This window comes from Meles meles, chromosome 3 (genome assembly GCF_922984935.1).
Source record: "Meles meles chromosome 3, mMelMel3.1 paternal haplotype, whole genome shotgun sequence".
Taxonomy (NCBI): domain Eukaryota; kingdom Metazoa; phylum Chordata; class Mammalia; order Carnivora; family Mustelidae; genus Meles; species Meles meles.
Genome location: NC_060068.1, coordinates 113,333,034 through 113,349,624, shown reverse-complemented (window position 1 = coordinate 113,349,624; position 16,591 = coordinate 113,333,034). Strand labels below are relative to the sequence as shown.

The 16,591-nt window shown below is 36.0% G+C and overlaps 1 protein-coding gene across 2 annotated transcripts in view; it reads right to left on the bottom strand.

The window, feature by feature from the left end:
• FNIP1 (folliculin interacting protein 1) overlaps positions 1-16,591 on the bottom strand; it is a 156,346-nt gene that overhangs the window by 90,027 nt on the left and 49,728 nt on the right. For both annotated transcript variants that reach the window (XM_046000279.1, XM_046000280.1), the window contains exon 2: positions 3,075-3,201. In XM_046000279.1, the coding sequence (XP_045856235.1) occupies positions 3,075-3,201 (127 nt within the window). The remainder of the gene's footprint in view (positions 1-3,074; positions 3,202-16,591) is intronic.

The following is a 16,591-nucleotide window of genomic DNA, read 5'->3' as shown; positions in this document are numbered from 1 at the left end:
ATAAATATCTGAAAATGGAACTGCTGGATCACACGGTAGTTCTATTTTTAATTTTTGAAGATCCCCCATACTGTTTTCCATAGTGACTGCATAAATTTACATTCCCAAAAACCAGGCACAAGGATTCCTTTTCACTACACCCTCAACAAAACTTGTTATTTCTTGTCTTTTTAATAATAGCCATTCTGACAGGTGTGTGGTGATAGCTCACTGTGGTTTTGACTGGCATTTCCCTGATGACTGGTGATGCTGAGCACTTTTTCATGTACTATTGGCCACTCGTATGTCTTTTTGGGAAAAATGTCTATACAAATCTTCTGTCCATTTTTTTTAAAAGATTTTATTTATTTATTTAACAGACAGAGATCACAAGTAGGCAGAGAGGCAGGCAGTGAGAGGGGAGGAAGCAGGCTCCCCACTGAGCAGAGAGCTGATGTGGGGCTTGACCCCAGGACCCTGGGATCATGACCTGAGCTGAAGACAGAGGCTTAATCTGAGCCACCTAGGCACCCCTCTTCTGTCCATTTTTTAATTGCACTTTTTTGTTTGGGGTTTTTTGTTTTGTTTTGCTATTAAGTTTTTAAAAATATTTATTTACTTATTTATTTGAGAGAAAGAGAGAAAATGAGAGAGACGATGCACAGGGGCAGAGGCAGAGGGAGAAGCAGACCCCTGCTAAGCAGGGACCCTGGGATCATGACCTGAGCCAAAGGCAGCTGCTTAACCAACTGAGCCACCCAAGCACCGCTCCTACTGAGTTCTTTATATTTTTTGGATATTAACCCCTTATTGGATATGTGCTCTGTAAATACTTTCTCCCACCAATAGTTACTGTCCATGTTTTCTTCTAGGAATTTTATGCTTTCAGGTCTTATGTTCAAGTCTTTAATTAATTTAGAGTCAGTTTTTGTGTATGGTGTTAAGATAGTGGTCTAATTTCATTCTTTTATATGTGACTGTCCAGTTTTCCCAACATTTGTTGGAAGAGACTATCCTTTCTCCATTATATAGAATAACTGATCATATATGCATGGGTTTATTCCTGGGCTCTCTACCAAACTGATTTTTTGAAATGTAAAAAGATCCCTTCAGAGGCTTCCTTCAGTATTTAGGATATAATCTAAACTTCTACCCCAGAGACCGATAAGTCTCTAATTCTGACTCCTGCGCTCTCTCTCCAATTGCATCTCTAGCTACTTTACCTACTACTTACTATCAGTCCAGTCAGACTGGTGTTCTTCAAGTTGTTTCAGTTCACCAAGCTTCTAAGTCACTTTGAAGACTACATATGCAGGTCCTGCTAAGAGGAATACTCATCCCCTAATTCCATTCTTTCTGTTTCTTCAGATCTCAGCTTGAACTTCACTTCCTCAATGAAAACTTCCTTAATATCCCTACATTCAAACTGAAGAAAACTGCGCTCCTTCCTACGGAATCTCATAAGCATTCTGTGTGCTTCATTCACAGCATTTAATCATAATTTGGTATTATTTATTAGTGTACTTTTTTGTTCAATGTCTAACTCCCCTAGAAGGGTACCCTATTGTAGGCACCAAAAGGACAGAGACGGCTAAATCTCCAAATGCCTTGTAACAACACTTTAAGAACATTCTGCTTTTTGATAAAAGAGTGAAAAAATATCCAAAGAATGGCTAAGAAATCTAAACAAAGTACCATCTCCAGAAAACCAAGCAATGTGTTAGTAATTAGAAGGGACATTATAAAACTTGGCAATCAAATTAACTCAAAAATTAGTCAAGTTCCTATTACATACCACTGTAGTGGATGCTGAGGACGCAGTTACAAACAACAGCCTATGCCCAATATATCGAAATTGTTTAAGAACACAAAACCTCAAATATAAACTCCTAAAGTCTCAAAAAATAAATACTTGTTGGCTTTAACAGATAATTCTATTGGTAGGAAAAGCTCTCCCAAAGTATTCTGCTTTCAGTTGTTTACCAAAATGTTAGTGAAAATTATTAATTTAGTAAAAGGGAGAAATCACTATTCCAAGCTTCAATTTCCAGATTAGAGATCTAGGGGATGAGTCTTTTTCCAGAAAATTTAATAACTGTAGCAGCAGCAAAGATAATGACAGTCACATGGGTTTTTTGTGAAAGTTAGTAAAGGGAAACCTAACTAAAATGGAGTTTGGAGGTTCTGCAGGGGTTAGCTCTCATGCCCTACCACTCGCAGCTAATAACAGACCCAACAGGAAGAGACAGACTTGACCTTACAAGGACTTGACCTTGCATGTAGATACTACTCTACTAGTTCAGCTGAGGAACAGATGCTTTTTTATTCCCCCCAGGTACCCTCGCCTTCAGCAGCTCTACCTATGAGAAGCCACGACACTTCAAACTCCTCAGTTTACCCCAATGAACTTTTAGCTCCTACCAGCCTACCCAACTTACCCTTTTTCTCCTTAAAAAAAGCACATCTGTCCTTTGTTCTTTCTTTCTGACTTGTCTATGGTTTTGTTTTGCCTTGTCTGTCCAGGACTGTAGGTTTTTTAATTCCCAAATAAACCCATCTTTGGCTGGCAAAATAACTGGCATGTCTATTTTTAAGGTTAATATTTCCTTGGACAACCAAGTTAATGTCCATTACTGCTAAACTAGTCGTAATATATTTCAAAATATGACACTGAGACTTAACAAAATAGAGGCTCTTTTTGCACTGTAGAGCAGGGGGACTAAGGGCAAGAGATTTAACTTGCTTTGCTCCTTCAGACAAATAATTTCATCTCTCCGGGTCACACTTCCCACAACTGTAAGATGAGAGGTTTGGACCATATCCTCTATAAGGATTCCTGGACCTCTAGTAGTATCTCACAATACAATTATGTGGGAAAATAAATATAAAACTAAAATGCTCCCTGGTGCTAGAAAGATAACAAATAAAGCAAGTATTGTTCCTTTAAGAAATACTCAAAATCAAGGCTCTAAATTTTATAAACATGATAAAGATGTTTTGTACTGAACAAAAGTGCCATAATTGAAATTTCACTCATTCTTTCTTGCATTAAAATATCTGACATTAAATTTCAACCAGTCAATAATGATGCTCACCGATACTGATATGTCCTCGTTTTTTCTCTTAACACTGGAGTCAAACAAGACATTTCTTCCCCGTCTTTCACAGTCTTGATATACAATCAGTCGAATTTGACTTGGATCAAACTCTGGCAAAGGCCAACTTTAAAGAAAAATAAAGGCCCATTAGTTACTCTAATAAATATTCTACATAAATTCCTAGAAATAAAACCTAATAAAATAAAACTTTAAGTTGTATTATTGCTAAAGAATATACGTAAGTACTTTTTATAAAATACCACCACTTAGGACTAAAAACTCATATAGCAATGACATTCTAAGTGAAAAAGTAAAAATAAAAGTTGTAGCAAGTGTATACAATATAGTACTCCATTTGAATCTAAAAATGGTTAACCTAATAAAAATATGTGACTATATTTAATACAATGAAAATACACATTGCTTCATGGCATGAACCCAGATGGCATAATATTAATCCATATTTTTAGACAGTTTTGATTCTTTATATAGAAACATAAAAAAGAAAACAGCTTTCAGATTAAATAATAGCAACTAAAGTATTTATAAAGCAAAAACAAGTTAAAAAAAAGTGATGAATGACTAAATGCAGTGGAAATTCTCACATAAAGCTGGTGTGAGTAAAAACTGCCTCACTCTTCTTAGAGAAAAGTTTTTTAAATCTATATAATAGACAAAATCTAATATAACTGATTTTAAGTTGTATTTTTAATATATTTTAATTACATATATTAATTAATATTTTAAAATATATTTTAATATATTTTTTAAGTTATCCATTCCATTCCATTGTATCAGAATCTTCATAGAAGTACTGTTACGGAAACAATACAAATGGTTCATCAACAGTAGAATGGATAAACATGTTATGGTATGTTCAGACTACAAATATATATATTCAGACATAACAAATACAATGAATGAACTTCAACTATACACAAAAATACAGACTGACCCTGAGCAAAAGAAATCTGACAATGACATACTCCCACATACACAAGACACATACGCACCCAGAGTTACTATATTTTTCCACTTAGACAAAGGTTTAAATCAGGTAAAGTTTAAGGCTGAGATACATATTTAGTTTTTAAAGCTATGAGGAAAACAAAGGAAGTGATGATTTCAAAAGTCTGAAGAGTGGTTACCTCTCGGGATAATGTTGGGAGTGATGACAGCATAATCAAGAAGGAACACAGCAGGTAGACCAGGGCACTATGTTCTATTTTTAGCCTAGACAAAACTTACCTCAATACTGGCTTCGGAGGTCAAAACAAGCCACTGAATTTGTTTATGTATTTTTACAGAGGCATTTTTTGTCATAATCAAAAAATATTAATGAAGTGAGTAAGATCAGGAAGAGAAAGAGAAAACAAAGAACTGTATGGTGGAGACACTAACCCAATGAGCTGAGCACACTACAACTGATGAACAGGTGTTAACAAATAGAACAGCCATTCCAGGAGCTCTTTGCTGTTAGTTACGTCAGGCTAAATGGTCCATTACTCACAATCCATCAGTTACAACTCTTGATTGGGTTCCTTCACCTCCTTAAGAGAATCTTTTTTTTTTTTTTTAAGATTTTACTTATTTGACAGAGAGAGGGAGAGAGACCATAAGTAGGCAGAGAGGCAGGCAGAAAGGGAGGGGAAAGCAGACTCCCCGTGGAGCAGAGAGCCCCATGTGGAGCAGAGAGCCCCATGCGGGGCTAGATTCCAGGACCCTGAGACAATGACCTGAGCTGAAGGCAGTGGCTTAACCCACCGAGCCACCCAGACGCCCCTACTTAAGAGAATCTTAATCTTAACTTCATCAATGCATTGTAAGTGACCCATAATTTGCAACATAAAACATCTTCATTCGAAATTCTTGACAGTAATTAGAATTTTAGTTTTCTCCTGTCTAATCCTTAGTAAATGTCTGTGTCAGGAAGTGATTTACTAAACTGTAGCTTGCTGTTGGGTGAAGGAAACTATAAAAGAACACACCAAGAGAAAATGAAAATCAAAGAGGTCTTAAGGAAACTAGAAAGAAGAGCATTTTAGAGAGGAAGAAATACCATGGCAGTCACTGAAAGCATCCACTAGCTTCAATGATTTCAAAGAAATCCCTGGTGACCATGGCAAGGACACTTCTAAGGAATAAAAAGTACAACGGGTCAGATTGCAGAGGAAAGAAGAGAAAAATACTGAATTTAAGACAAGTGTCAAGGAAATAAAGAAAAGGAATCATGGAGTGACAGCTATTTTGCTATTAAAAAGGACCATCTGAACATATTTACATAACAATGACAAAGATTATGAAGGGGAAGGGAGATGGTGACTGACAAAGCACAGGCTCTGAAGAAGGAATTGGATAGGTATAAAGTACAGGTGAAAGGATTAATTTCAAAGAGAAGAAAGGATAATTCCTGCACTAGGATGGAAAGAGGCAAAGAAGGACATGGATACAGAAAGAACTGTAGATATTAAGGTAAAATGCTAAGAAAATTCATGCTAAAAGCTCTATTTTCTTTGGAAAGTAAATGAAAAGAAATAAAGGAAAGGCTGTGAAATGCAGGAAAGCAGAGAGTGAAAATGAGAACAGTGACATGGGGAAAAAATACACTGACTAGGAAACATAAGGTTTCTCGGCAATGCTGGAAGTCTACATGTTTAAGACTACGAATATGTACCAGCCCAAACCACACAGTTAGGTCATTTTCTCTAGCAAACACTCCTCCTCTTCAATTTGGATGAGACAGAGCCAATGTAAGGAGTTTGATAGGGAGATAAGACAAAAGCAAAGGGGAGCCTTGGAAATAGAGGAAAAGACAAAAATATAGGTGGAACGATGGACAAAAGAATCTACACTATTCAGATGAGAAAGTGAGGACGGGGAAGCTAACTGATCAGAAGACAATGGGGGGGTCAAAGTGCTGAAATAACATAAAGAGCTATTGTGGGGAGGCAGAGAAGTAAGATTTTAGAGGCAGAATAGTTCCCTCTTTCATTCATTCAATAGAGATAATGCCTACCATGTAGCAAGTACTGGTTAGGGCGAGGTAAGTAAGAACCTGCTTTGGAAGCAAGAAACAGTAGTACTAAAGTAAAGAAATAGACATGATAATTTCAACTAAGTAGCTGATGAAATAAAGAAACCAAAACAGGGAATCAATAAGCTGTGACAGATGTGGTAGTTAAGAGGATGGTGTGTGAGTCAGCAAGGTATACTCATTTTTGTAAGTGACTATACAGGCAAAATTTTCTGAAAAAAAGGAAAACTTGGGCTTTGCTGGATGTGAGGTATTCCAACAGACCTTGAATAAGTGGTGGCCGCCATCTCATATAACTCCTTGGGATCTCCACAACATACAAAGAGTAACAGCTAAATTCCTTTGTACAGATGCAGAAATATTCATAATCTAGCCCTAATCTACCCTCCCAGACTTACTTCACATTACCCATAATATCAACATAGTCATCTTCTCAAAGGTGCAACACACCAATTCCACAGTTCCACGCCCTTGCGCAAGCTACTACTCTACCTGAAATACCCTCAATTACCTTGGCAAAACTCCCATTCATTTTTTAATTTTTTTTATTTTTTTTTTATTTTTTAACATTTTTTATTTATTTGACAGAGAGAAATCACAACTAGGCAGAGAGGCAGGCAGAGAGAGAGAGGAGGAAGCAGGCTCTCAGCGGAGCAGAGAGCCCGATGCGGGGCTCAATCCCAGGACCCGGGGATCATGACCTGAGCCGAAGGCAGAGGCTTTAACCCACTGAGCCACCCAGGCGCCCCTCATTCTTAAAGATCTAGTTTAAATCTCATCTCCATGGAAGGCTTTACTAATTCTTCCAACAGTTAGTTGCTGACTTCTGAGATTACCCTTACTTTAGGTTATAAATCTAATAGTATTTTTCACACTGTACTTTATCCGTTTACACGCAGTTTCCTCCACTGGAAAGAAAAGCTCCCTATAGCCAAAGTTTACTCATCTTTGAATTCCTAGATCTGAGCACATTAAATAAGTAAAACTACATAAGCCCAAATAAAGGTTAACACTACAGGAACGAAATAAATTATTTTATGAGTACATAAATTAAATTATTATGGTCCACAATCTGAAAAAAACAAACTTTCTTTAAAAAGCTAAAAAGGCATATCCATCAACTGAAGAATAAATTTTAAGAAGTGGTATAAAAATGTCATAAAGCCATAAAATGAATATTATATGCCTATGAAAAGGATATAAACTACAGTATGGATGAACCCTGACAACGTAACACTAAGTGAAAAAAGTCAGACACAAAAGACCGCATTACCATATGACCCCATTTATATGATCTATCTAGAATTAACAAATTCACTGTAACAGAAAGTAAATTAGTGGCTGCTCAAGAGGGGAAGGGGGAGTAGAGAGAGCATTTACAGCAATATTAATGGGGTTTCTTTTAGGGGCCATAAAATGCTCTGGAATTAGGTTGTGGTGATGGTTATACAATTTTGTGACTATACTGAAAAACCACTGAATTGTACACTTTAAAAGGGTGAATTTTATAGTAGGGGAAATACATCTCAACAATAATAAAAAAAGTTAGGACACTTTTCTCCCAAACTTACAAGTATTGTCTGTTAATTCAAAATAAGATTGTATATAAATGCTAAATGATAAAGCTTCTACAAATTAATGTAGAAATCTCTGCAACCTCGTGGTACACAAAGATTCCTTAAACAAGACACAAATTACTAAGTATGAAACAAAAACCTGATACATTGGACTACATCAAGATTTAAAACCTGCATATCAAAAGAGATAGTTTAAAAAAAAAAAAGGCCAGCCATAAACTGGAAGAAATTATTTGAAATGCGGATAACTGACAAGAGGATTTGTAAACAGCCTGTACAGAGAACTCCTACAACGCAATAAAAGAATACAATTTTAAAATGGGATTAAAAGACTGCAGCATTCCACATAATGATATATGTGAATGATGAATGAATGAAAGCACATGGAAAAGATGCTATCACTATCAGTCATTAGAAAAATGCAAATTAAAACGCTCCCACAACCACTAAAATAACTAAAATTAAAAGAATACACCAGTTGATGGTAAAAATATGAAGCACTTGGAATTCTCATACATTGCTGGTAGAAGTTTGAAAGGAATATAACCACACTGTAAAATTATTTGGCAGCTATGACCCAGCAATTATTCTCGTAAGGCATTTCATAACAAATAAAAATATATGTTCACAGAAATGTCCTCTCTAGCTTCATTCATAATAGAAAAAAAAAAATGGGGAAAGCTTAAATGACCATTAATGGGAGAATGGATAAACAATACTATATATAGTCCTACAATGAAATACACCTCAAAAATAACAAGGAATGAACCACTGAAAACACAGTAACAAAGATGAACTCTAAAATACTGTTGAGTGAGAAAATCCACACACACAAAAGTGTACATATTGGTAATTTCATGTATATGTAGTTCTAGAACAGGTAAAATTCATGCAGGCTGATAGAAATCAAAATAGTCGTTGGCCAGAGGTGGAGGGTGAGGGGAATGGATTAGAAAAGTATATGAAGGAACTTTCTGGAGTAAATGAAATATTCTAGATCTTCATTGAGGTTCCAGTGAAACAGGTGTATGTATACATTTTTCAAAATTCATCAAATTGTACACTTAGGGTTGTGCATTTTATGTGAATTGTTCTTCAACTTTTAAAAAGGAGACAATTAAAAAATAATACAAATAGATTTAAAAATTAAAAAGGAGAAGACTATAGGAAAAAAAATAACACTATATGTAACCAAACTATGTATTTACATTACAGACATCTCATTTAAACAGAGATATTAAACATTTACCACATTCAAGGCACAATGCCGGCTGCTGGGAATATTTCTGTTATCACATTCTTTATATATTCTGATGGTGACTTCAAAGCATTTATTCAGGGGTGCTTGGGTGGCTCAGTTGTTAAGCGTTTGCCTTCAACTCAGGTCATAATCCCAGGGTCCTGGAATCGAACCCCACCTCAGGCTTCCTGCTCAGTGGGAAGCCTGCTTCTCCCTCTCCCACTCCCCTTGCTTGTGTTCCCTCTCTTGCTGTGTCTCTGTCAAATAAATAAATAAATAAAGTCTTTAAAAAAAAAAGGCATTTATTCAGCATGAAAAGAAGACTACAATGAGAAGACTGAATCTAACAGAAAAATAATCAATTTATTAATGTGATATTGTCTATGACCAAGGCACACTTACAATCTAGACAGGAGGTTTGCATAGGGAGTCGGTGAGGACTCACTAAGAGTAATAATAAATGATACGGAGGCACCTGAGTGGCTCAGTGGGTTAAAGCCTCTGCCGTCGGCTCAGGTCATGATCCCAGGGTCCTGGGTTTGAGTCCTGCATGCACTCCCCCTGCTCTGCGGGGAGCCTGCTTCTCCTTCTTCCATTCTCCCTGCTTGTGTTCCTTCTCTTGCTATCTCTCTCTCTGTCACATAAATAAATAAAATCTTTAAAAATAAACTCTCTGCCTACTTGTGATCTCTCTCTCTGTCAAATAAATAAATAAAATCTTTAAAAAAATAAAAATAAAATAAAATGAACCAAAGAACAGCAGTGAAGACAGAAAGAAAGGGGCAGAGCAAGATATTATTTAGGAGACAGAGATAGGACCTGACAGACTGTAGACGAGGAATGAGGGAAGACGATGGCTGACTCTCATATTTCCAATCTCATGAAATTAAATACCATTAACCAATGTGGAGAATACAGGGGGAAAGCAAATTTGAGATAAGGCCATTAACAGACTGAGTTGAAGGGGCCTGAAACACAGCTTCAGAAAAGGTGAAAAAGACTGATGAAAAAAATGTTCTGGAGGATAGGAGAAAAAACTGAGAGTAGAGTTATAGACACAGTTATTGACACATAGTTGGCAGTATTATCATTTAGGGAGAACATATTAATTGAAGAGAGAAAAGAAAGTGAAAGACCAATAAATTAGAATTTTAGAACACAGCAATATTTTAAGAACAGAGAGAAACTTAACCAGGGAGGATAAGTAAATACAGACCACTAGAAAGAAAAGAGAAAACCCTTGGTAAAATGTTATTTTAAAAGTAAAGGAAGATTAAAAAAAAAAAAAAAAAGCTGAAGAAAGGAATACTGTGCGCAGTGTCAAAAGCCCAAATTTATAAAGACTAAAAGTGTCCAGGGGATTTGGCAATCTGGGGAACCTTGGTACTCTTGCAAGAACCATTTCAGGAGAGAGGTAGGGTGGGGGTAGTCACATAGCAATGGCAAAAGCATGAAGGGAGTAAAGTAGTGCTATTTGGAAAGGTTTCCCTGTGAAATGGGGAGATAAAGGGATAATGTGACCATATAATTCACCAATTAAATTGCAGAGTTCTGGAAGTAAAGGGGAACTTTAAACACACAGGAGTAAACTGAGATTTTCTTGGGCAACCAAAGTCTATGGTTACCCTAGACAGGTAGAAGAAGCTACAAAAGGCATTTTCTTCAAGGAAAAAGAAAAACATATACAGACAGAAATATACAGATACATCTTCACACATATTTATATATATATATTATTTCATTTTATCTACCTATCTATCCAAAAAGGGTATTTAAATGTATGTATTTCTAAACTGATGGGAAAGTATCAGAGAAACAGTCTAAAAGCAACCGGAGACAATTGTTGGACTAACATCCCAGACAAGCTGGGACACAGTACCCTGGCTAAGGCTAATGAACTATGAAATGCACTTGCTGAGGCAGGAAAAAGAGGATCTACAAATGAAAACTACTGCAGATTTTCTCTACTACTGCAGGTTCTCAGGTTGGAGAGAAGAAATAGCACTTACACTTGATCATTTGTGTTTTTTATGAAAACTAGAAATCATGCATGTACCTAAGAATATATGAAATGTGTGGCCTGAACTCAGGTTATAGGTTGTGAAAGATAAAGTTCTGATAAATCAGTCATCGAAGAAAATTTGGAAAAGTGTTAACCTAAGGAAAGTATAAGCCAAAGTACTCTCAAGCCAGCTAAGCTGAAACTCATAAATCTGTGATAGGACTAATTTTCTATCCTATCACAAGGGAGTGCAGGCATAGAAGAGGCAAAAGTAGACAGTGTATTTAAATTTTCTGAGTAGCTGCAATGGAAAAACAGGGGCAAGGCTATTAAGAGTGATACACAGAAAGGAGGTCTGGACATATTAGCACAGGACACATGGTCAGGATGGAGGTGATAGGAGAAAAGGAAGAGGAAAAACAAACAAACAATAGTCTTAATGAAGCTAGAGAGTAAGCTTATATGAAAGATCAAAGGATATGAAGTTGTGGTCAAAATGGGAGGCTCCCAGAAAGAGAAGAGAGTCAGCTCATAGTTAGGCTCAAGGTCTAGTCAAGAACAGATCAAGGTAGAGAGCAAGAGAATGTACTGTGAAGCCAAAAGGTTAGATGTGTGGGTTGCACAAGAGGATGGTACAAGTAATCTGGAAGGAAACACTATCACCTAAGTGTCAAAGTTCTTGAAGAACACTAGGGAGCCATCTGGTAGAAGGTCAGCAGCGGATGCCAACAACAAAACAGAGCAAAGTGTGGTTCTATGGCAAAGGCCTCAGAAGAGGTTTTCATAAGAGGACAAGAACAGTTTCCAAGCAACAGTAGGGGCAGACTTTCTACAGCCAGTGTTGCGAAGTGTGTGAAAAAAGAAGCACCCTGTCCTGAAAGGGCAAAAGGAGAATTATGGCCTGTGAAGGCAAAAAGGTGGAGAAATTGTGATGAAAGTGAAAACATAAGGAAGTAATTCTAAATGGTGTACAGAAAAGGCAGCACAGACAGTATTAGATGCGGGAGGCAAAGTTGGAGACATGAAGAAGGCTCAAGACCTGCAGGCCTCAGACTGTAAGATATGCCTTAATAAGAACAGAGACAAAAATAACATAGTTTTATATTTAAATAGAAATGTGTGAAGTTGATTTGGTTTGACAAGAGAAATCCTTACAGTCAGTCACTGTTTAGGAAGGGAACAAGGGAAGGGAAGGGAAGGAAAGAAGGGGAAAAGCTAGTCAAAAGTTTTCTGGGAAGAGATGTGTCCTTCTGAAGAGTATATCCCTGAAATGGAGGGGGTTTTGATTGCCTTTACCTTTTTTTTTTTTTTTTTTTTAAGATTTTATTTATTTATTTGACACAGAGAGAGGCAAAGAGAGAGGAAGGGAAGCAGGCTCCCTGCCTAGCAGAGAGCACGATGTGGGGCTCCATCCCAGGACCCTGGGATCATGACCTGAGCCGAAAGCAAAGGCTTTAACCCACTGAGCCACCCAGGTGCCCCTGATTGCCTTAAACTTATGGAAAAGAGTTGTGAATCCTGAAATTTAGAGAAACGTTAAATTGAAACTGACTGAAGAGATGTTACCAAAAAGTTGCCTGACAAATTAATTCTGTTTGAAATATACTAGGAGGCATGCTTGGGTGGCTTGGCCATTTAAACTCTGGGCTCAGGTAATTATGTTGGGGTCCTGGGATTCAGCACAGCAGGAAGTCTGCTTGTCCCACTCCCTCTGCCCCTCCCCCTGCTTTTGTTGTCTCTGTCTCTCTCTCTCAAATAAATAAAACCTTAAAAAAAAAAAAAAGGAGGAAGAAATATACCAGGAGAAAATGATTTATTAAACAACAAGAAGAACCCCAAAGTGACTCCTTTTAAACAGGCAAACAATTTAAAACGGTAATAGTAACCTTAAATGTATTCATTTTTTCAAATGAAAGAAGTGAAAAAAAAAAACAAAACAAAAACAGAAAAATGACCTGCCAAAATTCACTGTTCTGGTTAGGCTGGCTGGTCATTCCCCTTCCTTTCATTCATCTCTATTTTCTACTGGTATTCACTGCCACTCATCACTCAAACAGTATGGCATAATCCTTTATTATACCAAAACCTCATCTTCTGATATCTAATCCATCAGGCTTTCTACTTCACCAGGTTGCCTCTTTTTGTCAAAATTTAACTGAAAACATAACTAAGCCAAATCATTAACAGTGGTAAGCACACCATCACCATTCACAAAAATTATCTATATACTACAGCAAATCTTCCCTTAATATTAAGCTACTCTGTTCAGCTTATTAATTTAAACATTAGTAAGAAAACTACTCAGTGAAGAACCAGAACTATTTTAAAACTCTACACAGATGTTATTTATAGTTTATGTCAGCTTATCTGCTCTGCATGTTTTTAATCTGACACCTTCAAAGAATGCTAATAGAAACTAAACATGCTAGAAAAGACACTTCCCTTAACACACTGACACTGCAGCTCAGAAGACCATGTAAATTCCTGTAACACATTACTGGCTGTTAAATTAGGGCTAAATCACGTACTCTCAATGACAGCAAGATGGCTTCCAAAGAGGGTTAAGGGGAAGGAGACAAAACAGTATTAGATATTACAATGGGTATGGCCCTTTGGAGGACCACTACATAAGCAAATAACAAGTATATCTATGGCATTAAAATTTCATTGGATGGGGTGGCAATTAAGGAAAAAGATATCTAAAAAAGACTCCTTAGGGGTACGAAAATGGTTAAAAAAAAAAAAAAAAAAAAAAAGTTGAGAAGTGCCAGGCTCAATGCTAGTTTGTATGTTCACACACTAAAGGACTATCACACTTAAAGGTAATACCTAAATAATTCACCTTTTTTTTCTATTTGACCAATTTTTTTGTGCCTCAGCACATTGAATTTCATTGTCAGCAACTGAGTTTTATTGACTTGTAGATAAACACCAACGAGTCATTTCTCTTCCTCTACTCCTACTTTCAACTGATTATCTAGACATTTTCACTTCTACTTAGCATCAAATGGCCTGAGATAACAACTTAGTGTAGAGTATACTTACCAAATATGAAGATTTTAAGTTCATTTATTCAATAATTACTTGCAATGCCTACAATATGTACCTGTGGCTATACTAGTTGTTTCTTCTTGAGCCTTATCCATCAATGTCATCTCACTGAAATGCAAGCATGAAGGTGATGAAAACTAACACTGGGAAACAATACAAATCTTATGCTCCTGCAAGAAATGGAAGGAAGAGGGGCGCTTGGGTGGCTCAGTGGGTTAAAGCCTCTGCCTTTGGCTCAGGTCATGATCCCAGGGTCCTGGGATTGAGACCCACATCAGGCTCTCTGCTCAGCAGGGAGCCTGCTTCCTCCTCTCTCTGCCTGCCTCTCTGCCTACTTGTGATCTTTGTCTGTCAAATAAATAAATAAAATCTTTAAAAAAAAAAAAATGGAAAGAAGAGGCAGCCAAGTTTCAAAACCTACATATGCAGAATTAAAGAAATTGTCCCCACCACTAGAAAACATTCTGAGATTGGTTAAAAAAAATTACTGTAGAATAAAGTGAAGAATGAATGAAGGAAAGGCAAGAGAGAGAAAAGAATCCCAAATTAGGCTACAAGAGATAAACAGAAAGCTTTCTCAACATAACAACATGCCAAGACGTGGTCACCATCAGACCTCAAACCGTAATAGCCAAAAGCACCATATTCAATTTGAGAAATATATTCTGTACATGGGACAAGTGATCTGAGTATTTTAAAAGCCTGTACACAGACTGGGCTTTAGAGAAATCTGCTGCTAACTAGTCAATGTTGAATGACATAATATTCACCATTCCCTTTAAAACACAGTGACCAGGAAAGAACTAACAATTGAATACATATATAGGTCTTAAGCTAAAAATAAAATGTTACAACATGTCCAATTTTTTAAATTTCTCACTTCAATTAACTTCTACTAATCTGGAAGTCCCAACTGTATCAGACAAGAGAGCATCTTATTCTCCTTTTGATATATTTCAAATATATATATTTGATGTATTTTGATATATTTATTTACTGCGCATTTAAAAAAACAGTAATGGTGAACATGAACACATTGGCTGTATCAGCTATTCCCAGTAATTTCTAGCTAAAGGACACCTTTTGAGTACTTTTTAAAAATCTGGTATCCAATATCAGAAAATATTACTGAAGGCTACTATGAATTCAATACAGTATTAATCAAAAGAACATTTATATATTGAGAAAAACAGAACTACATATTCATCAATTATTTACTCAGTTTATATAACATGTTTTTATAAAGTCAAGGACCTAATTCAGTAACACTACTACAACTAAGAGGTTGAAAAGACCTAATGTAAGGGTTTATATAAAATTAGATGGACCTAATTCAGTAACTCTACTACATCTCAGGGGTTGAAACACCTAACATAATATATATATACACAAAATTAGATGTATACAAAATTAGATGAATCAGATATAGAACATTATAGGAAATATAAAATACATGTGAAAATTACATTGTAATTAAGTTTTTAAAGTATGAAATATAATTAATATAAAATATTCAGAGTACCACTGCATTTCTGCTAAGAGTCACACATTAAAGAATTGCTTAAAATAAATTTTCTTTAGCAAGCAGGATCATCAGTGACAAGGTGCAATTACTGCACCATTTTCCCTTTTCAAAAGAATTCAAACAGATTTTGCCAACAGTGAAAATTCCTCCCAGACTGACAACTTAATAATTTTTGTTTGTTTGTTTTTTCATGTTTTCAGTACCTTACCACTATAAGGAGAAGCTGAGAGAGATAGACAGGGAATATAATGGAACTTTAATTAATTTCCTGAACAAGTGAATGAAAGAAATACCATTTTAATTCAGGAAGCTTATGTTTTTTTTTTTTAATTCCAATATACTTAACATACAGTGTTATATTAGTTTCAGGCGTACAACAGAGTAATTCAACAATTCCATGTATCACTCAAGGCTCATCACAAGTGCACTTCTTAATGTTCATTTCACCCAGGAAGCTATATGTTTCTTATTACTTCTCTAGGGAATTAATGTTTTTTTTTTTTTTAATTCCAATATACTTAACATACAGTGTTATATTAGTTTCAGGCGTACAACAGAGTAATTCAACAATTCCATGTATCACTCAAGGCTCATCACAAGTGCACTTCTTAATGTTCATTTCACCCAGGAAGCTATATGTTTCTTATTACTTCTCTAGGGAATTAAAATTCTCTAACCTGACAGAAAATAATCCCAGGATTTATTGATTAATCTCAGATCCAAAAAATGAGTTATCAGTTTAGGACTTTTCCTATCCGAAAAGTCTTGATTTTTATATAAGTTGTTTATATTTCCCCAACTACATCTTAATAAACTAAATACTATAATACTAGATAACCTTTAACCTATGTATCTTTAGTCATACTGAATTGAATCATGCCCAGAATACTGATGAAATCCTAATGACTGTCATTTACATTTTAATGACAAGTATAATCAGCTACTTGGCTGTAGATTACCATCATTTAAACAAACCAGATTTTTCATATGAAAAAAACAATATAAAGTAAAAATATAAACTATGACTGACATTAAAGATCCCCAAATCAGGGCACCTGGGCAGCCCTGATTTGGGGTTAAAGCCT